The 23,014-nt window shown below is 47.9% G+C and overlaps 2 protein-coding genes across 3 annotated transcripts in view; both read right to left on the minus strand.

The window, feature by feature from the left end:
* Window positions 1–2,643, minus strand: part of LOC311329620 (enoyl-CoA hydratase EchA19) — a 13,184-nt gene extending 10,541 nt beyond the window's left edge. Inside the window, exons 1-2 of the mRNA XM_084461501.1 lie at window positions 2,456–2,643; window positions 20–193 (exon numbers count right to left, since the gene is read on the minus strand). Of these exons, the coding sequence (XP_084317627.1) occupies window positions 20–193; window positions 2,456–2,573 (292 nt within the window). The 5' untranslated portion in view covers window positions 2,574–2,643. The remainder of the gene's footprint in view (window positions 1–19; window positions 194–2,455) is intronic.
* A 2,146-nt stretch (window positions 2,644–4,789) lies between these two features.
* pdcd6 (programmed cell death 6) lies at window positions 4,790–22,045 on the minus strand. 2 transcript variants are annotated; one of them, XM_084451170.1, is made up of 6 exons: window positions 21,900–22,045; window positions 18,149–18,210; window positions 7,811–7,855; window positions 6,338–6,496; window positions 5,801–5,910; window positions 4,790–5,438 (listed from the first exon to the last, which is right to left on the minus strand). In XM_084451170.1, the coding sequence occupies exons 1-6, from the start codon at window positions 21,980–21,982 to the stop codon at window positions 5,340–5,342; spliced, it is 558 nt and encodes a 185-aa protein (XP_084307296.1). In that variant the 5' UTR covers window positions 21,983–22,045; the 3' UTR covers window positions 4,790–5,339. The 2 variants fall into 2 exon arrangements, with proteins under 2 accessions (XP_084307296.1, XP_084307297.1); XM_084451171.1 differs by lacking the exon at window positions 21,900–22,045 and adding an exon at window positions 20,772–20,821.
* Window positions 22,046–23,014: the final 969 nt, after the last annotated feature.

Raw genomic sequence — 23,014 nt, forward strand, 5'->3', positions numbered from 1 at the left:
TTCACTGGGCTTCTCTCACCGTTGCCATGGAGCACCGCCACGCTCAGGGCCGGGTCACCGTCGAAGGCCGTGAGCTCCTCCAGCAGCCGGACCGCCGTCTCGCTGTTCACGGCGTTCCGGACATGGGGGCGGTTTATCGCCACGGTAACCACCGCCCCCCTCTTGTCCGAGATGACGGTCTGTCGGACGGGGGCTGCAGGAGAACGGGAGGGAATGGCGGACGACACGTCGCTTAGGGAGGATCAGCTGGAGGCACATGGGGATGTAACAATAACCGCTTCAGTGATAAACCACCATAAAATGTGATTACATTTATCGCGATAAAATGATCACTAAAACTGAGTTTGATTATCATGCTTTGAAAAACTCACTGTAAATACTGTCTAGCATCAACCAAAACTACAGTCTCCCAGACGCATTATTTTAATGTTTACACAAACAAAAAGTGCAGTGCTGTTAATTTTATTTGTGGTTTTAAATATAAAACTTGGTGAAGCGATTTCAGTGTGTGTATCAGTAGTTTTTGAACATTTTGACAGTAACGTGATAATACTGAAAACCGTGATCATTTTGATCGCTATAATCGTGATGTGAAATTTTCATACCGTTGCATCTCTAGATGCACATGGTTTGAGGAACGGAATGTAAATTGTTCTCTGAGGAGAAAGCCGAGCTGGGGTCAGAGTTTGGCCTAGCTGGAGCCAGAGTTTGGCCACGCTGGGGCCAGTTTGGCCGCGCTTGGGCCAGAGTTTGGCCGAGCTGGGGTCAGAGTTTGGCAGCGCTGGGGTCAGAGTTTGGCCGAGCTGGGGCCAGAGTTTGGCCGAAGTGACGGATGACCATGTGGCTTGTGGGTGAGAATAGTTGACATGACATGTTTTACAGTCAGCTGAGAGGATCTCAAAACCAAGCCCTGCTAATGGCCTCCCTAAGAGACGAGGGCAAAGGACTAGGGTAGGTGGTGCAATAAAGCCTGAGCTATGTAAAAAATAACACCCATTACATTACATTGGTCATTTAGTTGACACTTTTATCCAAAGTGGCTTACAATAATTGCATTTAACGTAGGAAAAGTCAGTGTACTACTACTTGCCAGAACTCACAAGTTCATCTTCTTTATAAAACAAGTGACTAAGAGCATAAGGGCAAAGTAAAGAATAGCAAACTAGTACTTCTTGAAGAGGTTTGTTTTGAGCCTGCGTGAAAGATGGGCAGCGACTCTGCTGTCCTGACATCCGTGGGCAGTTCATTCCACCACTGTGGGGGCAGGATAGAGAACAGCCATGACCGTGTCGATCGACCAGCAGTGATTTGATGAGGTGGGTTAGGAACGGGAGGAGTTTGGGTGCAACAGACTGAAGGAGAGTGGAGGGGACAGGGTCTAGGGAGCACGTGGTGGGGTGGCTAGATGTAACAAGGTTGAGAACCTCGTTAGGAGAGAGTGGAGGAAGGTAGGGTAAGGTGGGATGTGGAGAGGAGGGGGGGGGGCGGAGAGGGAAGAGATGGTGGAGAGGTGAGGTTGGTGCATGCGTTGACAAGGGGATGGGGAAAGAGGATCTGATATTATTAACTTTCTCATCAAAGAAGCTGGCGAAATTCCCTGAGGAGAAGATAGGAGTTGGGAGTAGGAGGTGGGGGCATGAGTAGTGAAGAGAAAGTTTCAAAGAGTTTTTTAGGATTAGAAGCTGAGACTAGAATTTTAGAGCGGATGAAAGCAGCTTTGGCAGCAGATAGGGGGGAGGAGAATGCGGAAAGAAGAGATTGGAAGATTAAGAGGGTCCTCTGGGAGTGCCTTTTCTTCATTTACGCTCAGCTATTCTCAGGCTCCGTCTATCAGTACGCACTGAGTCCGACAGCCATGGGGCAGGTGGAGTTGGCCATGCTGGCCTGGAGGTGAGGGGACAGAGATTGTCCAGAGAAGTTGAAAGACTAGAGAGGAGAAGATCAGTAGTAGCTACTTAGCACTGCCTATTAGAGTAAGAAGGATATAATTCTAGTTCAGTCAGTAGATCCAAGTCCCTTCCAGAAGTTTAATGCAACCCATCTACAACACTAGGGCCATTTTTGAAGCAATTTAGTTGTTAGCTGTTTGCATAGAGTTGCATAGAGTAGGCCTGCAGAATTGAAGACCAACACTGAGGTGGTAGTCTGACGGTTCTTGCCCTTGTAGGCTACTTCAATATATGTTTGCCTTTAGGCTTGAATATCAAATTATATGAGTAAACATGTAACCTATTACGGTGCACATGCACCTTATGGAGGTCTCTCAATGAGCATTACAGTAGTGCTGTAGGCAATCGATCGGTGAGTTTCTCTCATGGATGTATTAATAGGTTTCTCTGAACAAACGGCTTCAGAACCTTCTCTAAGGTCACCAACCTGTTCTGTCACGTGTGTGCTGCCGCCTGCTGTCGAATATACGTCATTGCATGTAACACAGCTCGATTTTGTAGCCTACCTTTTAATGTTTTGTCCACAGACAGGGTTTTCTCAGTAATGGCAGCTCTTCTCAAATTGTGAGACCTCAAAAAACGTGTCCATGACCATGTCTGACAAGCTATTAGAGCCATTGTCATTAAGAAGGTCTAGTTTGGGAGTTGATCAAACACTCGTCATATAATAACCGTCAGTTACTAGCTAAGTAGTTGCAGATGTCAACAAGCGAAGGCGTTCTTGAAACTTGCCTTGCGAAAAAAAAAAGGTCCGTCTTCTTCTGCGTTTGTTATTGGTGGTGCGCCCTGCAATCACTGCACTCGCTAGCGCCACCGCTGTAGGGGGTGCGGTACAACAACAAACAGGTGTTTCAGCTCCATGCTTGTCGCTGAAGATTTCGGGAGATGACAGTCATTATGCGAAGCTATTAAAAATGTCGGAGCCTGGATGCAGCAATTGCAGAGAACAAACAATTAGGACATTCAAAGGATATTTCCGGAAAATCTCTCTCATCCTGCACCATCAGTCCGACCACAACTGGATTTTTTCTTCCGAATTTTGCCCCAACATCACCATCCTTCTCACTACAGCCTACTTCTCACTGTGCCACTACCCATGTCTTTGGTAGCTGCAGTGACCGCTTTAGCCTTCCAGCTGTTTACCTGGTCCATCATCAGAGCCTTCAGGGGACTCTCTACTAGGACCAGGTGCTTTTTTCCAGGGTAGGCCTACATCAGGGAATCAGACTGGAGCTTTCTTTAGAAACGTTCTTAGGAAGAAATTTAAGAACGGAACTTAGGAGCATACTGGTGAATGAGGCCCAATGTTCTCAACCTGTTTACCCCTTACCTGTTTGCACCTCTGTGTATTAATGTGGGATATTAACATGTCCTTGTTCTCCTCAGGAGCCCTCCTCGACAGCTACTGCAGCCCCAGGCATCCTGCGTGGGTAGCCATCTTGGAAGTGATGGTGTCAGAGTGGGAACTCTTCCTCCTCCCTCCAGATCTGCGCTCGAGAAAGGAGGAGTAAGGACCTGCCCCCCTACCCTGGGAAGGTCGTCCCAGTCCTGTCCCCTTCCCTCCCAACCCTGCTCCTCCCCCCTCTCGGTTGCAGCCTAAACTTGACCCCCTCCCCCTTCCCTTTCTCACACTCGACCTATGCCCCTCCTGAAGGTCATTCCTCCAGAGACAGGGAGCAGCAACGTCTCCCTGTCATCCAGACAACAAGGGAACTAACAGGGCTAGAAAAGCACTAGATTCTCCTACCATCACCATGGCTACCCAGCCCTCAGAACCCATGATGGAGTCAGTCTCTTGGTCGTTTACCTGCTCTATGTCCTCCTATGTATCTATTACAGATGTCCTCCTATGTCTCTATTACACTGTCCTCCTATGTCTCTATTACAGATGTCCTCCTATGTCTCTATTACACTGTCCTCCTATGTCTCTATTACAGATGTCCTCCTATGTCTCTATTACACTGTCCTCCTATGTCTCTATTATAGATGTCCTCCTATGTCTCTATTACACTGTCCTCCTATGTCTCTATTACAGATGTCCTCCTATGTCTCTATTACACTGTCCTCCTATGTCTCTATTACACTGTCCTCCTATGTCTCTATTACACTGTCCTCCTATGTCTCTATTATAGATGTCCTCCTATGTCTCTATTACACTGTCCTCCTATGTCTCTATTACAGATGTCCTCCTATGTCTCTATTACACTGTCCTCCTATGTCTCTATTACAGATGGTAAATGGTAAATGGACTGCACTTATATAGCACTTTTCCACCTTAGCAGCACTCAAAGCGCTTTAAAATGGCCTCTCATTCACCCATTCACACACACATTCACACACCAATGGCGGCAGCTGCCATGCAAGGTGCTAACCTGCTCATTGGGAGCAATTTGGGGTTAGGTGTCTTGCTCAAGGACACTTCGACATGTGGACAGATGGAGCTGGGATTCGAACCGCTGACCCTTCGATCATTGAACGACCCGCTCTACCAACTGAGCTACAGATGTCCTCCTATGTCTCTATTACAGATGTCCTCCAGCTGTATGTCTCTATTACAGATGTCCTCCAGCTCATGCCTCCATTTGGTCGTCCTGAAATGTGTAGTTCTGTGATGTCCAAGGTCGAGTTGGTGTAGTGTAGTAAACCAAAGCTACACAAGAGGGCGTAGTTGAGCCTTTTGAAAATATCGCACCAGTGAAAGCTACAGGATACTGCATTCTCCTTTATATTATGCATTTTCAAATTACAAACCTATTACAAACCTAACCGACCATATTCCATTAAATCACAATCAACTTCTTTTCAGGTTTCTTTTTTTAATAAAAGCGGTTCCTCAAGCTTTTCTCTTTTTTTCTCTTTTCTTTTTTTACAGGTTAAGGCATCATGCACACAAAAAAAAACGTACAAAAGCGTTTGCTTCCTCTAATAACAGGCTTTAACATTTGTTGATTTGCTGTTGAAAATAAGTTTATACAATATGGCGTAGCTGGCATGTCAGTGAGTCTAAAAGCAGGCGTCTGATCATCACCCGCTTTCACAGTATGTTTAAACATGGCTTCAGCAAAATGTCTGAGGAAGGGAGAAAGCATGCTTTGATCGGAAAAAGCTCCCCGAAAGCATGCGATTCATCCTAAATGATATTTACAATGCAGATTTACCTTAAACACAGATACTCAGGTCTTTTAAAATGGTTATTTAAGACATTAAACAAACTTTATGAACAAAGACGGACAGACAGACAGACGGAGTAAAGGTCCGTGTATATATCCCCATCACAGAGTCCCACAGCCAGTCTGTGTTTTGATTGGTCGTCCCAACGAGGAAGACGTCCAGGGAGAGGGGGGGGGTACTTTGGCACAGTCGTGTTGGGTTGTGCTCTTGGTGTGTCTACTATACCACGTTGAAGACCATGGATAGATACTGTTCATACGACACCTGGATCCACCCGTCCTGGTCCGTGTCGTACCGCCTGAACACGTCAGTCAAACGCTGGAGAAAACAAGAGCATTTTGAAGGTCATCAAATTTCAGTTTCAAGATTTTTCAATTATGGGTAAGGTTACTCAAACTACACAATACGATGTCTGCTGTATTAAACTGCTGTAAAATGTACATGGTGAGAAGTGGTACATTTTCAGGTTGTCCCAAGATGTCATGCTATTCTGCATTTGGATAACAACAACAACTAGGCTACTTTGATAAATAAAACACATGTGCGGTTCAAGTCCAGGGCTGAGTTTCCCAGAGGCATCGTAGCACTACGTTCATCGTAAGCTATGGCGTTCATCATAGCGCTATGATGAACGTAGCGCTACGATGCCTCTGGGAAACTCAGCCCAGTAAGATTGTTACCTGTAGTACGATGCAACACTGGATGAAGTCATCGAAGGCCACCTGTCCCTTCCTCTGCCGGTCAAACTTCTCTATGAGTGTGCTGTAGAACTGGTCAGACAGACGGTACCCTGGGAAGACGAGAGAGCAGTGAGCGTCCACACATCCGCTAATATTCAACCACAGATGTCGTTATCCAACACCCCTCACACCCCCCACGCCCAAACCTCCAGAGCAGAAACCGCGCAAGCTTCAGCAAAGCCGGGCTGGAATAGCCTACTTCTAAAAACACCGTTGAACACTTGAGGGTAGCTGTTCCAGGTCAATGCAACAAATGGAATCGCCTCAAAGTATTTGAGGGGGTGCTGTATGTCACGAAATGCAACTACAAACAAATCCACAACACATGCAAGGCAACACACGAGCCGGTTTGGTTCTGCGAGTGAGGATGCGTACTGGGTCTGACCTTTCGAGCCACGGACCCTAACGCCCCATCCGGGACAGCGACTAGCCCTCCACCGGTTGAATGGTTGGGGTCAAGCATACTTTGCTGCTCACCAAATCCAGTCAGCGCCTGTTTCAGCTCGTTCTTGTCGATGAAGCCGGAGTTGTCCCTGTCGTAGTTGCGGAAGATGTTCTGCCAGTCCGTGATGTACTTCCACACGCCGGCGAACTCGTTGAAGTTAACGCCTCCCTTGTTCTCCCTGTCGAACATGGCTGTAGAAGAGAACACAGAACATCCATGAGCCTCTCTTACTCTGAAAATTTAATTTAATGTAATGTATTGCTTTATAAATGTTCTTAACCGGTAGACAAACATACTCCAGGAGCTTGCTCGATCGCCTTGTTGAGAGGGGTCAGGGAAGAATTTGTACAGCTCACTTATCTGGCCCCCGGGTGATACTGTTTTTTTGCTTCCCTCTGGAATATGTAGGGGTGGGTCGTATGCCCACCTCCCTTGTTCTCTGTAAAGCGCATTGTGTTGCCTCTGGGTATGAAATGCGCTATACAAATAAAGCTTTGATTGATTGATTGATTGATGAGCCCATACAAGACAGAAAACCTTTGCGGGCGCACACACACAAAAACACACCCCTACCTAAAGTACTTCCACACACTCAAATATACGTAGGGGCTTCATTCTAATGGTGAAGTGAGGTTAAGAGGTTGTGGATTGTGAAGGGAACCCTGAGAAATGTAGCTCCCACACTCTTGACATAATCTCACATGAAGTCTCAGTTATGACTGCCTGCCTGTTTGAACACTCCCCTGCGGTTTAAATCCAATTACTTTCTGACAAAGGAAGTCTCTCTTCACATGGTGGTGAGCTCAGTGCTGGGAGGCCATCTGAATACAAATGACGCGTATCGTACAGACTAGGAAGCAGGGGTGTAATGAGCCTCACAACTAAATGTACAAAAGATATGTCCTGTACTTATGTCTGTAATGGCATGTATGCATTTCATACAAGTCATATCCTCATCAGGCATGTTCTGTGGGCCGGCTGTGGCACAGGAGGTAGAGTGGGTGGTATGATGATCGTAGGGGCGGCGGTTCGAATCCCGCCTCCTCCTGTCCACATGTTGAAGTGTCCTTGGGCAAGACACTGAACCCCAAATTGCTCCCAGTGAGCCGGCTAGCACCTTGCATGGCAGCTGCCACCATTGGTGTGTGAAAGGGTGAATGAGAGGCCATTGTAAAGTGCTTTAGATAAAGTGCAGTCCATTCCATTCTTTGGGGCGAAGGTGAGCCATAAAGATATACCGTCAGTCATCCAAAGATTCTTTTAGACAAACTCACCCCGTTTGGAACAAAGACTCCATCTCTGCTCTTTTATTGACAACAGGGTGTTTCCACTAAACCGTGGAGCCAAGCTTGTGGTGATTTGACAGTGTTAGCTAAGGCTGATGAACGTTGCTATGGGCAGCAAACAAACAAACAAACAAACAAACCAACCCCGTTTATCAGGGGACAGAAGCCGGTTGTGCGAGTTGGTTTTGTGAGCAGCATATATGGGAGAAGTATACTCACATATGATGGACCGGACCGTCACAGGGTTGAAGGGGGTCCAAGTGCCTGTAATACAGGGACAGGAGTTACAACATGACACTAGTGACACCTCGTGGCTGACACTCACTTGAAAACAAACAACTCAAACACATTAATTCCAGTGCAGTCCGAATAATAAGAATGCGGGCTAATGAGATGAGCACTGAGCGTCCGGTTTAGTTCCTCTGGAATTACAGACAACCTAAAAATACACAGTCCTCATCGTTGGAGGCTCAGCTCGTACAGCACTGTTGCTAGGCTAACAGTTCCAGTGGACTTTTACAGCGTGCTAACGCTAACCCACTGAGGATTTATCAGACCACTGCAAACCTTGCTGAGTCACCAACAACATAGTTCACCCTCCCTGCCCTGCCCTGCCCTGCTCTCTGTCTCTGTCTCTGTCTCTGTCTCTGTCTCTGTCTCTGTCTCTGTCTCTGTCTCTGTCTCTGTCTCTGTCTCTGTCTCTACTCTACTCTACTCTACTCTACTCTACTCTACTCTACTCTACTCTACTCTACTCTACTCCACTCCACTCTACTCCACTCTACTCCACTCTACTCTACTCTACTCTACGGAGACAGGGAGGATTTGCAGAGCGTTGCAGTAACTTGAACTATGGTTTTCTACGCTGCCTGGGTTGCGGACCAGGAAGCGGAGGAGAGGAGAGGCCTCCCTTTCCTGCCAAGTCAGGGTTCCCGGTGGGTTTGTAGCTGGGTGTGACGGGGGCAGGGGGGCAGGGAAGCAGATGTGAAGCCGTCTGGAGCCCTCCGGGGGTGTGTGTGTGTGGGGGGGGCAGGGAATTAGATGTGAAGCCGTCTGCAGCCCTCCGGAGGTGTTGGGGGGGGGGGGGGGGAGCGGCCAGACTGACCCACTTCTACTCCAGCAGCTGTTAGGTCATCAACACTGACCAGCCACGTTGGCCACAAGCATGGCCCAGAGACGTGCTCACGCCCCAGATAGGGAGGGGTGAGTGTGCGTGTGTATGTGTGAACTGTAGCATTAAGAGTGAGCTGTGTGTGTGTGTGTGCTTCGCCAGGGGGACAAAGCCACCACTGTGCAGCACACACACTGAGCTCTCTCTCCCTCCCTCCCTCTCCCTCTCTCTCTCTCCCTCTCTCTCCCTCTCTCTCTCCCTCCCTCTCGCCTCTCTCGACAGAGGGGTGGAAAGATGTGGCAACCGCAGAACAGAGCGCTTACAGGAGGGGCTCAGTCTGTAGCCTCTCACACACACACAAACACACACACACACACACACACACACACACACACACAGGCTTGGATTCATACACAGCGAGGCATAACGCCCCCCTGCCCCCCCTCTCTATGTCGCAGGGTAAACACAACCTAGAGATGTGAACCCCTCCCCACCCCCTCCTGCGACCATCATGGAGAGCGGAGCGGGGCCACGGCACCGCCCCTCCCCCATCCACGTTCTGAGAGAGCAGTCCTTCATCAGCCCAGTCCAGAAACCCCTGGAACCTACTCTGTGTAGATCTGAACGGTTTTGATGGGTATAATCAAGAGCGAGGCAACCTCTCTGAGCCAGTCAGAGGGCATGGTTAAGCAATCCACATCTTGCTTAATCAAATCCACACAAATGTGCAGACCAGTCAAAGAAGCTAAGATGATACTCTTAGACCAGGCAGTAGGGTAGGGTAGGTGGGTAGGTAGGTAGGTACTGTAGGTAGGTAATGTAGGTAGGTAGGTACTGTAGGTAGGTAATGTAGGTAGGTAGGTACTGTAGGTAGGTAGGTACTGTAGGTAGGTAGGTACTGTAGGTAGGTAAGTAAGTAGGTAGGTATCAGTCGCATTTGCAACCATTCCTCTGTCTAGTGCGACTGAGATGTTTCCTTGGCCGCACTAGCGCGAGCAGAGTGATGTTTCCATGGACGAGAGTCTAGCTGGTCAAATAAAAATTGTCTCTTTCTTTTCTCCTCTTAATTCGAAAACCGTGACATGGTCAAACAGCATGTTGTGTTCATGACGTTGTTATCCTGTTATAATATGTTATCCTGTTATATGTTATCCTGTTATAATATGTTATCCTGTTATATGTTATCCTTTTATAACTATCATTTATTTATTGTGACCATGTGTTCATTTCCCCAGTGCTTCTTTAGTCAACCAGTTTCACCCGCCAATCAGAATGAGCGTATCTGAGCAGATCCGAGCGCAACAAAAGTTCTGGAGCCCGTCGGCTCAGTTTAGGCTACATATGCGACAGGAAATGATCTCACCAAAGGCTAGCAGCAGTATTAACACGTTTATAATGCACTATAATTGTTGCCCCTTATCTGCTTATGAGCAGTTGATGTATTTTGATTTCAAAGCAAATCTAAATCAAATCAAATCAAATCAAACTTTATTTGTATAGCGCATTTCATACACAGAGGCAACACAATGCGCTTTACAGAGAGCAATGGGGGGGGGGGGGGGGGGGGGGCATAGGTCACAGGTCCCACCCATGGATGTAGGTCCCACCCCTACATATTCTACACAAATCTCTGATAGCCCTTTTCCACCAAGAAGGAACCGACCATTTCGACCAAAAAGAAATGAGTTCGGGAACCCCAAAGTTGGTTCTGAACCGGCACCAAAAAATAGTAGGTTTTTCAGCGCGAACCGTGATATCGTGGGCGTGGTCTATATATTTGCTGTAAACACATGTTACTCGATGATAAGAGTGGTAAGAGCTTCAGCTATGTGTAAATGTGTGCAGGGAATAAGGCTCTCAAGTGTGAATGATCTCATTCTCTCTATGCTAAGTGACAACTATCTGAATAACCAGCCATCCAACTGACTTAATACAAATGATATAATTGACAATCGCTAAAACAATAGTGTGATGGCGACCTACTACAATTATAATGAAGTACACTACGCAAGCCACTTTTGTGACACACCACCTAAACAACTATACACATGCCTGTATCTCCAAGCTAATGACGTACAACGGTTCCGCTCAAAACTAGTCGAAACGCAGGCCCGTTCCCTAGATAGAACCAAGGTTCCAAGAATTCTGAACCGAACCGGTTCACGAACCAGAGTTACTTTGGTGGAAAAGGGCTATGAGAGCTGCGGTATGAAAAAGGCTCAAATAGCTCCCAGAGTAGTACGCTCTCTCTGGGACCGGCGTGTCCTCTCCTCCTCTCTCTCTGTCTGTCTCTCTCTGTCTGTCTCTCTCTGTCTCTCTCTCTCTGTCTCTCTCTCTGTCTCTCTCTCTGTCTCTCTCTCTGTCTCTAGTATTTTTAGTGCCACCAAGTCATGTGCTGGTCAGAGTTAGTAGAACAGCAGCGGCGCCACCAGAGGACCATGTCAGTCCAGAGCCCTGAAGGAGGGAGGTACTTCTTTCATTTATTAACCCCCGAGGGGAAACGGACTTTCCATTCAGACCTCCCATAGACTTTCCATTCAGACCTCCCATAGACTTTCCATTCAGACCTCCCATAGACTTTCCATTCACACCTCCCATAGACTTTCCATTCAGACCTCCCATAGACTTTCCATTCAGACCTCCCATAGACTTTCCATTCAGACCTCCCATAGACTTTCCATTCAGACTAGATCCAAGCTACTGAATTCAGCAACTACCGCTGGTTCAGGAGACAGATGAAGAAACGAGAGGTGATAAATGTGTCCGTGGGAGAGGCAGAGTGTGCTGAGACTCATAGAGGCAGAGTGTGCTGAGAGGCAGAGTGTGCTGAGACTCATAGAGGCAGAGTGTGCTGAGACTCATAGAGGCAGAGTGTGCTGAGACTCAGGGAGGCAGAGTGTGCTGAGACTCATAGAGGCAGAGTGTGCTGAGACTCATAGAGGCAGAGTGTGCTGAGACTCATAGAGGCAGAGTGTGCTGAGACTCATAGAGGCAGAGTGTGCTGAGACTCATAGAGGCAGAGTGTGCTGAGACTCAGGGAGGCAGAGTGTGCTGAGACTCATAGAGGCAGAGTGTGCTGAGACTCATAGAGAGGCAGAGTGTGCTGAGACTCAGGGATGTAGGTAGCCATCCAACTGACTTAATACAAATTATAGAATTGACAATCGCTAAAACAATAGTGTGATGACGACCTACTACAATTATAATGAAGTAGACTACGCAAGCCACTTTTGTGACACACCACCTAAACAACTATACACATGCCTGTATCTCCAAGCTAATGACGTACAACGGTTCCGCTCAAAACTAGTCGAAACGCGGGCCCGTTCCCTCGATAGAACCAAGGTTCCAAGAATTCTGAACCGAACCGGTTCATGAACCAGAGTTACTTTGGTGGAAAAGGGCTATGAGAGCTGCGGTATGAAAAAGGCTCAAATAGCTCCCAAAGTAGTACGCTCTCTCTGGGACCGGCGTGTCCTCTCCTCCTCTCTCTCTGTCTGTCTCTCTCTGTCTGTCTCTCTCTCTGTCTCTCTCTGTCTCTAGTATTTTTGGTGCCACCAAGTCATGTGCTGGTCAGAGTTAGTGGAACAGCAGCGGCGCCACCAGAGGACCATGTCAGTCCAGAGCCCTGAAGGAGGGAGGTACTTCTTTCATTTATTAACCCCCGAGGGGAAACGGACTTTCCATTCAGACCTCCCATAGACTTTCCATTCACACCTCCCATAGACTTTCCATTCAGACCTCCCATAGACTTTCCATTCAGACCTCCCATAGACTTTCCATTCACACCTCCCATAGACTTTCCATTCAGACCTCCCATAGACTTTCCATTCAGACCTCCCATAGACTTTCCATTCAGACCTCCCATAGACTTTCCATTCACACCTCCCATAGACTTTCCATTCAGACCTCCCATAGACTTTCCATTCAGACTAGATCCAAGCTACTGAAATCAGCAACTACCGCTGGTTCAGGAGACAGGTGAAGAAACGAGGTGATAAATGTGTCCGTGGGAGAGGCAGAGTGTGCTGAGACTCATAGAGGCAGAGTGTGCTGAGACTCATAGAGGCAGAGTGTGCTGAGACTCATAGAGGCAGAGTGTGCTGAGACTCATAGAGGCAGAGTGTGCTGAGACTCAGAGAGGCAGAGTGTGCTGAGACTCATAGAGGCAGAGTGTGCTGAGACTCAGAGAGGCAGGGCTGACCCGCTGGGCTCTATGAGATCCTGTGTGTGATGGAAGGTGGGTGAGTTACGGCCCCGGGGCCTCAGTTCCTCATCAGGGGCTCTGCGCTGTCACCACCAGAGAGAGAGAGAGAGTGGAGGAGAGGAGGAACGAGAGAGAGAGAGAGAGAGAGGGAGGGAGTGAGAGAGTGGAGGAGAGGAGGAATAAGAGAGAGAGAGGAGAGGAGGAACAAGAGAGAGAGGAGGAGAAGAGGAGGAATGAGAGAGAGAGGGAGGGAGAGAGAGTGGAGGAGAGGAGGAACGAGAGAGAGGGAGGGAGAGACACACACACACAGGCTTGGATTCATACACAGCGATGCATAACGCCCCCCTGCCCCCCCTCTCTATGTCGCAGGGTAAACACAACCTAGAGATGTGAACCTCCCCCCCCCCCCCCACCCCCTCCTGTGACCATCATGGAGAGCGGAGCGGGGCCAGTCCTTCATCAGCCCAGTCCAGAAACCCCTGGAACCTACTCTGTGTAGATCTGAACGGTTTTGATGGGTATAATCAAGAGCGAGGCAACCTCTCTGAGCCAGTCAGAGGGCATGGTTAAGCAATCCACATCTTGCTTAATCAAATCCACACAAATGTGCAGACCAGTCAAAGAAGCTAAGATGATACTCTTAGACCAGGCAGTAGAGTAGGGTAGGTGGGTAGGTAGGTAGGTACTGTAGGTAGGTAGGTACTGTAGGTAGGTAGGTACTGTAGGTAAGTAAGTAGGTAGGTATCAGTCGCATTTGCAACCATTCCTCTGTCTAGTGCGACTGAGATGTTTCCTTGGCCGCACTAGCGCGAGCAGAGTGATGTTTCCATGGACGAGAGTCTAGCTGGTCAAATTCAAATTGTCTCTTTCTTTTCTCCTCTTAATTCGAAAACCGTGACATGGTCAAACAGCATGTTGTGTTCATGACGTTGTTATCCTGTTATAATATGTTATCCTGTTACATGTTATCCTGTTATAATATGTTATCCTGTTATATGTTATCCTTTTATAACTATCATTTATTTATTATGACCATGTGTTCATTTCCCCGGTGCTTCTTTAGTCAACCAGTTTCACCCGCCAATCAGAATGAGCGTATCTGAGCAGATCCGAGCGCAACAGAAGTTCTGGAGCCCGTCGGCTCAGTTTAGGCTACATATGCGACAGGAAATGATCTCACCAAAGGCTAGCAGCAGTATTAACACGTTTATAATGCACTATAATTGTTGCCCCTTATCTGCTTATGAGCAGTTGATGTATTTTGATTTCAAAGCAAATCTAAATCAAATCAAATCAAATCAAATCAAACTTTATTTGTATAGCGCATTTCATACACAGAGGCAACACAATGCGCTTTACAGAGAGCAATGGGGGGGGGGGGGGGCATAGGTCACAGGTCCCACCCATGGATGTAGGTCCCACCCCTACATATTCTACACAAATCTCTGATAGCCCTTTTCCACCAAGAAGGAACCGGTTCGGTGCCGGTTCGCAAACCTAATTTTGAATGGTTACGAGCATTTCGACCAAAAAGAAATGAGTTCGGGAACCCCAAAGTTGGTTCTGAACCGGCACCAAAAAATAGTAGGTTTTTCAGCGCGAACCGTGATATCGTGGGCGTGGTCTATATATTTGCTGTAAACACATGTTACTCGATGATAAGAGTGGTAAGAGCTTCAGCTATGTGTAAATGTGTGCAGGGAATAAGGCTCTCAAGTGTGAATGATCTCATTCTCTCTATGCTAAGTGCCAACTATCTGAATTACCAGCCATCCAACTGACTTAATACAAATTATAGAATTGACAATCGCTAAAACAATAGTGTGATGACGACCTACTACAACTATACACATGCCTGTATCTCCAAGCTAATGACGTACAACGGTTCCGCTCAAAACTAGTCGAAACGCGGGCCCGTTCCCTCGATAGAACCAAGGTTCCAAGAATTCTGAACCGAACCGGTTCATGAACCAGAGTTACTTTGGTGGAAAAGGGCTATGAGAGCTGCGGTATGAAAAAGGCTCAAATAGCTCCCAAAGTAGTACGCTCTCTCTGGGACCGGCGTGTCCTCTCCTCCTCTCTCTCTGTCTGTCTCTCTCTGTCTGTCTCTCTCTCTCTGTCTCTCTCTCTGTCTCTCTCTGTCTCTAGTATTTTTGGTGCCACCAAGTCATGTGCTGGTCAGAGTTAGTGGAACAGCAGCGGCGCCACCAGAGGACCATGTCAGTCCAGAGCCCTGAAGGAGGGAGGTACTTCTTTCATTTATTAACCCCCGAGGGGAAACGGACTTTCCATTCAGACCTCCCATAGACTTTCCATTCACACCTCCCATAGACTTTCCATTCAGACCTCCCATAGACTTTCCATTCACACCTCCCATAGACTTTCCATTCACACCTCCCATAGACTTTCCATTCAGACCTCCCATAGACTTTCCATTCAGACCTCCCATAGACTTTCCATTCAGACCTCCCATAGACTTTCCATTCAGACCTCCCATAGACTTTCCATTCACACCTCCCATAGACTTTCCATTCAGACCTCCCATAGACTTTCCATTCAGACCTCCCATAGACTTTCCATTCACACCTCCCATAGACTTTCCATTCACACCTCCCATAGACTTTCCATTCAGACCTCCCATAGACTTTCCATTCAGACCTCCCATAGACTTTCCATTCAGACCTCCCATAGACTTTCCATTCAGACCTCCCATAGACTTTCCATTCACACCTCCCATAGACTTTCCATTCACACCTCCCATAGACTTTCCATTCAGACTAGATCCAAGCTACTGAAATCAGCAACTACCGCTGGTTCAGGAGACAGATGAAGAAACGAGAGGTGATAAATGTGTCCGTGGGAGAGGCAGAGTGTGCTGAGACTCAGAGAGGCAGAGTGTGCTGAGACTCATAGAGGCAGTGTGTGCTGAGACTCATAGAGGCAGAGTGTGCTGAGACTCATAGAGGCAGAGTGTGCTGAGACTCATAGAGGCAGAGTGTGCTGAGACTCATAGAGGCAGAGTGTGCTGAGACTCAGAGAGGCAGAGTGTGCTGAGACTCATAGAGAGGCAGAGTGTGCTGAGACTCAGGGAGGCAGAGTGTGCTGAGAGGCAGAGTGTGCTGAGACTCAGGGAGGCAGAGTGTGCTGAGACTCATAGAGGCAGAGTGTGCTGAGACTCATAGAGGCAGAGTGTGCTGAGTCTCAGAGAGGCAGAGTGTGCTGAGTCTCAGAGAGGCAGAGTGTGCTGAGACTCAGAGAGGCAGGGCTGACCCGCTGGGCTCTATGAGATCCTGTGTGTGATGGAAGGTGGGTGAGTTACGGCCCCGGGGCCTCAGTTCCTCATCAGGGGCTCCGCGCTGTCACCACCAGAGAGAGAGAGAGAGAGTGGAGGAGAGGAGGAACGAGAGAGAGAGAGAGAGAGAGGGAGGGAGTGAGAGAGTGGAGGAGAGGAGGAATGAGAGAGAGAGAGAGAGAGAGAGAGAGAGAGGAGAGGAGGAACAAGAGAGAGAGAGAAGGAGAAGAGGAGGAATGAGAGAGAGAGGGAGGGAGAGAGAGTGGAGGAGAGGAGGAACGAGAGAGAGGGAGGGAGAGAACAGAGAGAGAGAGAGAGAGAGAGAGAGAGAGAGGACACGCCGGTCCCCGAGTCTCCAAACACGACGGCCTACACACACAGCAGGCGCCGGAGGGAAGAGGGGAAGAGGAGGGAGGAGAGGAGGGAGGGGAGGAGGGAGGAGAGGAGGGAGGAGAGGAGGTAGGGGAGGAGGGAGGAGAGGAGGGAGGGGAGGAGAGGAAGGAGGAGAGGAGGGAGGGGGGAGGAGAGGAGAGGCAGAGCAAACGGGCGCGGCAGGAGAGGGCAGGGGACGGAGGAAGGGGATTGGCAGATTGTCACGAGCAGGGAGCAACAGTGACATCACAGAACCGGCGGGCCGGACCGGGGAAGCATGCGGTGCCCGGAGGACAGACCACAGCTTGTGTTCAGGCCGGGCCCCAGCAGAACGGGCCCCAGCAGTGCGCCTGGCCACGCTTCACATCACTGGCTCTGCTAATGAAGTAGAGTGGACTGGACTAGGACCACTGCGCCTTATACACAGACCAGCAGGCTCAGCACAATTATGGGCCTTTGGCAGAACCTGGAGTGGACAGAACCTTCAGCACTTATATTAAAAAATAAAAATAAAAAGGTTAGACGGGTTAGGAAAACCTATTATTTTTCCAAAGAAACTCTCATAAAATGGCTTTTTCACTGCCTCTGTGGTTTAAAATATACTGTTGGCCTGGACTCATACCAACACATACGAAACTGATGATTCAGCGTATCTTAAACAATAACTGTCCATATTTTCCATTCATTCATTCATTCATTCATTCATACATTCATAACCTTTATTTAGGCTCGGAAAATACATTTACAATTTCCAATGGAAAGTCAAATGTCTGTCCTATGCGTTGCTTGTGGGTGGCATCCCTAAAGGGTTTGGATTTACCTATCGGGTGGTAGAGATAATCAGACATTTGTCTTCAATAGGAAGTGGTCTAGTTTTCTGTTCCGCGTGTCACCTAACCCCAGGGCTGAAAATTAACATTTTGGGTCACCTGCCGAGGGGACTGGTAGATGAAAAAATCCACCGGCCAAGTATATTTTTTAACGGCCCAAATAATAAATTGCCTTTTTTACAGGTGTCGACTGTAGTAGCCGACTGTACTCGACTGTAGTAGCGAGCGTCCTCTGAGGTAAATGGGAACGATTTTCTGTGCGCGAGTAGCCTCGCGTCACCAGTCTCTCCTAGTGCGCGAGGCTCCGCAATGTGACTGAAAACTTTATTTGGTGCAGCGGGGGAGCTGTTTAAGTGCAACACACAACAAACAGAACGCCGGTCTATGGCATGAATGTGGTGACATCGCGCACATAATTTATTACATGACTCTATTGGTACAAACATTTAACCGCCAGCGCGGCGGACAGCCTCCAAAATTTAGTCGCCAAATGGAAATTTTACCCGCCATTGGCAGGTGGCGGGTGTTAATTTATAGCCCTGCCTAACCCTGACAGCCTTTACACCTGTTTGGCCGCCATTTTAGAGCCCAAATAAAACTCCCAATCTGTTTGCTCAGCAGAGAGGTATTGCCAGTTGCTTAAAATGGGTAGAGGGGAGAGAGGGAGGTGTGGAAGAGAGGGAGGTGTGGAAGAGAGGGAGGTGTGGAAGAGAGAATGAGGTGTTAGTAGTGGAAGGAGACGTACCGTTGGATAAGGCCTGCTGCAGTTCAGTGTCTGATATCACTCCACTCCTGTCCTTGTCCACCCTGGGGCAGAAACACAGATTAGATACAAGCTGTATTCACCGGCGCATAAACACACACACACGCACGCACGCACACACACTGGCAAACACACACACACACTGGCAAACACACACACACACTGGCAAACACACACACACACGCACGCACACACACTGGCAAACACACACACACACACACACTGGCAAACACACACACACACACAAACCTCTAGCCTCCGGCACACAAACAAATTGATGACACACGCAGAGAGGAAGACACAGTGGAGCTGAAACTTTATCTGCGCTGAGCCTATTGTTGGGATTTCAACACTCAAGTCAGCGTGAATGGAGGCTGCGGACGACTGTGGTCTCGCAGGGTCAGACAGGGTCTCACGCAGTCAAACGGAGTGAAAGCCGACCCTGACCACAGGAGCCTGTATTAATGGTGGTTGGGTATCTTATTACTTGAATGCTTTCACAAATCTGGACCAGTGTCAAAAGTGAAAGCACCATTAATCACAGCAGGGAAGGTGACATGCGACAGGCACAATGCTTCAACAGCCTACTTGTCATTTTGACAGTAAATAAGGAAGTTAGGATGCACGCCTACTGGCATGATGCATTTTCCATGCAAAAAAGTCCCTGTCAAGGCAGAACTTTAACTTGTCTATAGTCTAAACATTTACACTCACTATGAGACAAGCTTGAGAAATAAGCTCTGTCGGACAAGCTAACAACGGGCTAATTTTCGGTCTTTCTTTTCAGTCTTTCGGGTTGTGTTTAAGAGGTTTGTGGGTTGAACACTGACAGGAATAACAATTTGCCTTCCAGTTATGAAAGAACCTCCTTTTAGAGCAATCCCCATGACTCAGTTGTTCCTTAGCAACCTCCTAGCCCAACCCACAAATCCACAAACACCAACTTCAGTGTGAAGGCGTTGTGAATGGAAGAGAGAAACTCCCCTAGAAAAACATTGCCTGGATGCCTTTCGGTGAATGATAGCTTTTGTGACATTCTACCGAGAGAAGGTTTATAAGGTGCTTGGTCAGAGGGGATACCCAACCATTACCAAACATATTATGTTTAGCTAGTGTTTGGGAAAGGCAGTGTGTAGGGCAGTGTAGAGGAAGTCTACAACTCTCCTTCTCTCTCCCTATCTCTCCCCCTCTCTCTCCCTCTCCTTCCTCCTCTCTCCCTCCATCTCTCCCTCTCCTCCCTCCTCTCTCCCTCCATCTCTCTCCCTATCCATCCCCCCTCTCTCTCCCTACATCTCTCTCCCTATCCCTCCCCCCTCTCTCTCCCTATCCCTCTCCCTCCCCCTCTCTCTCCCTATCCCTCCCCCTCTCTCCCCATCCCTCCCCCCTCTCTCCATCTCTCTCATTATCCCTCCTCCCTCTCTCTCCCTCTCTCTATCCCTCCCCCTCTCCTTCCCCTTCTCTCCCTATCCCCTCTTTCTCCTCTCTCTCTCCCTCCCCATCCCTCCCCCTCTCTCTCCCTATCCTCCCCCTCCATCTCTCTCCCTCTCCTTCCTCCTCTCTCCCCATCTCTCCCCATCCCTCCCCTCTCTCCATCCCTCTCTCCCCCTCTATCCCTGCCCTCTCTCCCTCTCTCCCCCTCTCCCTGCCCTCTCTCCCCCTCTCTCCCCCTCTCCCTGCCCTCTCTCCCCCTCTCCCTGCCCTCTCTCCCCCTCTCTCTCCCTATCCTCCCCCTCCATCTCTCTCCCTCTCCTTCCTCCTCTCTCCCCATCTCTCCCCATCCCTCCCCTCTCTCCATCCCTCTCTCCCCCTCTATCCCTGCCCTCTCTCCCTCTCTCCCCCTCTCCCTGCCCTCTCTCCCCCTCTCTCCCCCTCTCCCTGCCCTCTCTCCCCCTCTCTCCCCCTCTCCCTGCCCTCTCTCCCCCTCTCTCCCCATCCCTGCCCTCTCTCTCTCTCTCTCTCTCTCAGGTACCTCAAAGTGTTTTGCTGAAAACACAGTGACTGTGAGGCATCATTAAAATTCCTTTTTGCCTGAAGCTTAACCATCTGGACACATTTTGCTAGATGATGTTTAGCACAAATCTTCATCATAGACCACACAAGTCAGCCACTGCCAATTCCCCCTGTCTCTGTGATGTGATCAGGTTGAAACATGCCCAACTTCAGTGGTGGAACTTCCTTTTCCCCTCAAGGCCTGCCAGTTCTATGTTGTACCACGGAGTCTCAAATCAGGGGTCAACATTCAAATAGTTTTGCCCATATCATCGACTCTACGTCATGGATTCTTTATTTAATGCGGAAGAAGGTAGAGATATCTAATCTGAATAGGCAACCGGTTTGGATGCTCTTCTGTTTGTGAACTTCTGTTTAGACAGCCGCCTTCCCGCGTCAGTGAACACAATGCTGTATTTGCATAGTGACATAGCCGAGATGCTGATCTATAGATCCTACTCAAGACCATCGTCTGACGCACCAGAGCAGGTCTGTGATCGACGTGTCTGTATGACATTGTTAAAGTGTATCACAGCACTGTTTAGGCTACAACACTTGTTTGTTATGGAAACATAGCTCTAGGTGGAGAGTGTAAAATAAGAACTCAATTACTCACGCCAGACAAGGTGGAAATAATACCACTTGTTTTGTGAGTGACTCATGTTTTTTTCGCCCTTTGACCACTCTAGTCACATGACACAGGAGGGGAATCCAGCGTCTCCAGTTTACAAGTTTGAGCAGTGAGCAGTTGTGTAACAGAGTAGTGAGTGAGTGAGTGAGTGAGTGAGTGAGTGGGTGAGTGAGTGAGTGAGTGAGTGAGTGAGTGAGTGAGTGAGTGAGTGAGTGAGTGAGTGAGTGAGTGAGGGAGGGAGGGAGGGAGTGAGAGAGTGAGAGAGTGAGTGAGGGAGGGAGGGAGTGAGAGAGTGAGGGACCTGTATGGAGTAGAGATAGCGCTGAATTTGCTGTGAATTTGAAGTGTTGCTTCCTCATTAATAATTCGTTAAGGTGTTTCGGGATCCACGCCTGCAGCATTTTTGTTGAGAGAAAGCAAAGCAGCACGAGTCCACTGCAGTATTACATAACTCATTAGTAAAGCAAGGGGCAATAGTAACTTTCTCTATCTACTAGACTACAATCTTCTTATGCCAGCTCTTCACACAGTTCTTATGAGTTAATATGACAGATTCTGTAACAGATTCGATCGGCTTTACATTCGGTGCTATAGCCTACAACATAGCCTACATTCAGTAGGCCTATGTTAACTGGCTATATTATGTAGCGGTACAAGCTAGAGCAGATTATTTCATTAGGTGATAGCCTATGATATCTGTGATCAACTGCCCGGTTGAGCAAATGCATGACTCACTGAACAACAGCCATTTGTGGGCTACGTGTTATTGAGAAATAATGTTGTAGGCTAACGGTACATGTTGTGACTGTAGCTACACATCTAACCATGTTCAATGATACGATTCTCTATAACGTATAAACTCAATGAGTGTAGGTTATAGCTACCCTATAGCTCTATTTGGAAAAAAAGTAATCTCCACTGAATCATACACAGACGAGAAAGACAACTTTCTTTAATAGGGGCCTAATCAAGCAAATATGTTTTCGAGAAATGGTAACGAACTTGCCCACGATCTCAGTTCTATTCTGCGCTAGACACTGACAGCAGTAGCGTCGCTGCTCATTTTGAAGCTCACGCGAATGCGGACAAAATTCAAAGACGTTTATTACTCACCTCTGAAATATATTCCAAAGGAAACTCTGGTCTGGAGGTGCGTTGTTGTATGGAGCGGCTCTATACGGACTGTGATATGCCATTTCAAAAGCTTTCTTAACCTACAGAATGTTGTGCTGTTAAAACATAGAAGCTGTCTGCCCTGCGCTCGCTCCAATCTGTCACTGACATTCTTTCTTCACGCAGAGGCGTGGCTGCAACTTCCCACAAGAGACGTCACAGGGCCACCGCTAGTGTTCCACAGATCACTTCCATTCGCTTTCATTTCATAAATAGGCTATTTATCATCCCTTTGTGTCTGAAAAAAACTAAAATACCATAGTATATATGGCGATCAATATATTCATATTTAGAACAGGGATTTTTTTCCAGGATGATCGAGCAGGTTCGAGAAATGTCAAAGTCCTGGAAAAATGGTGTCCATTTATGAAACCAAATCCAAACTGCACCCTAATTTTTTACAAACAAACCCTCTCTAAGATTGGGCCTTCTGTCCAATCTATTAAACAAGGGTTAATTGGGTAAATTTGGATTTGTGAATGTGATTTTTTGCTAAAAGAATTATCATGTTAATAATATAGGCTAATAGGCCTATTATTTGGTTTTACTGCCATATTATCAATAATACATCTAGGCAGGTCCTTCCATTGTCTTTTTGTATGTGCGCAATGTCAATGGGAGTACATTACAAAACAAAAAAATAACATGTACAGTATATCTTTTTCTTAAAAAAAAAGACTTCTCTTATTTTATTAGTCAGTAAATACGTATTGAGTACCAGTCTGTCCTCTCTCGTACCCAGCAGAACCGTTGAGTTCTCTGAAGCTGGTACCCAGAGCCTAGTCTGGCGCCTTTCTCGTTCGGTGTTGTTTCGCCGGTCTAGAGCATGGTGGGATGTCTGCCCACCTCCCTTGTTCTCTGTAAAGCGCATTGTGTTGCCTCTGGGTATGAAATGCGCTATACAAATAAAGCTTTGATTGATTGATTGACAGTGAAGTAAATAGATACCAGATACCAGGCTCTCCTCCCCATAGGAGAGACTGGTGACGCGAGGCTACCCAGAGCCTGGTGACGCGAGGTTACTCGTACCTGATTGGAGTAGAGCAGTCGAGGTG

This window comes from Borostomias antarcticus (genome assembly GCF_949987555.1).
Source record: "Borostomias antarcticus genome assembly, chromosome: 2".
Classification (NCBI taxonomy): Eukaryota; Metazoa; Chordata; class Actinopteri; order Stomiiformes; family Stomiidae; genus Borostomias; species Borostomias antarcticus.

Bases quoted from the DNA above. Each gene is read 5' to 3' on its own strand.
- pdcd6 (XM_084451170.1), bottom strand. From the start codon at position 21,982: ATGGCATATCACAGTCCGTATAGAGCCGCTCCATACAACAACGCACCT. The intron at 6,497-7,810 runs GTGAGTATACTT...TCTCTTCTACAG, and splicing joins GACGGTCCGGTCCATCATAT to CCATGTTCGACAGGGAGAAC. The intron at 5,911-6,337 runs GTGAGCAGCAAA...TCGTCTTCCCAG, and splicing joins ACAGGCGCTGACTGGATTTG to GGTACCGTCTGTCTGACCAG.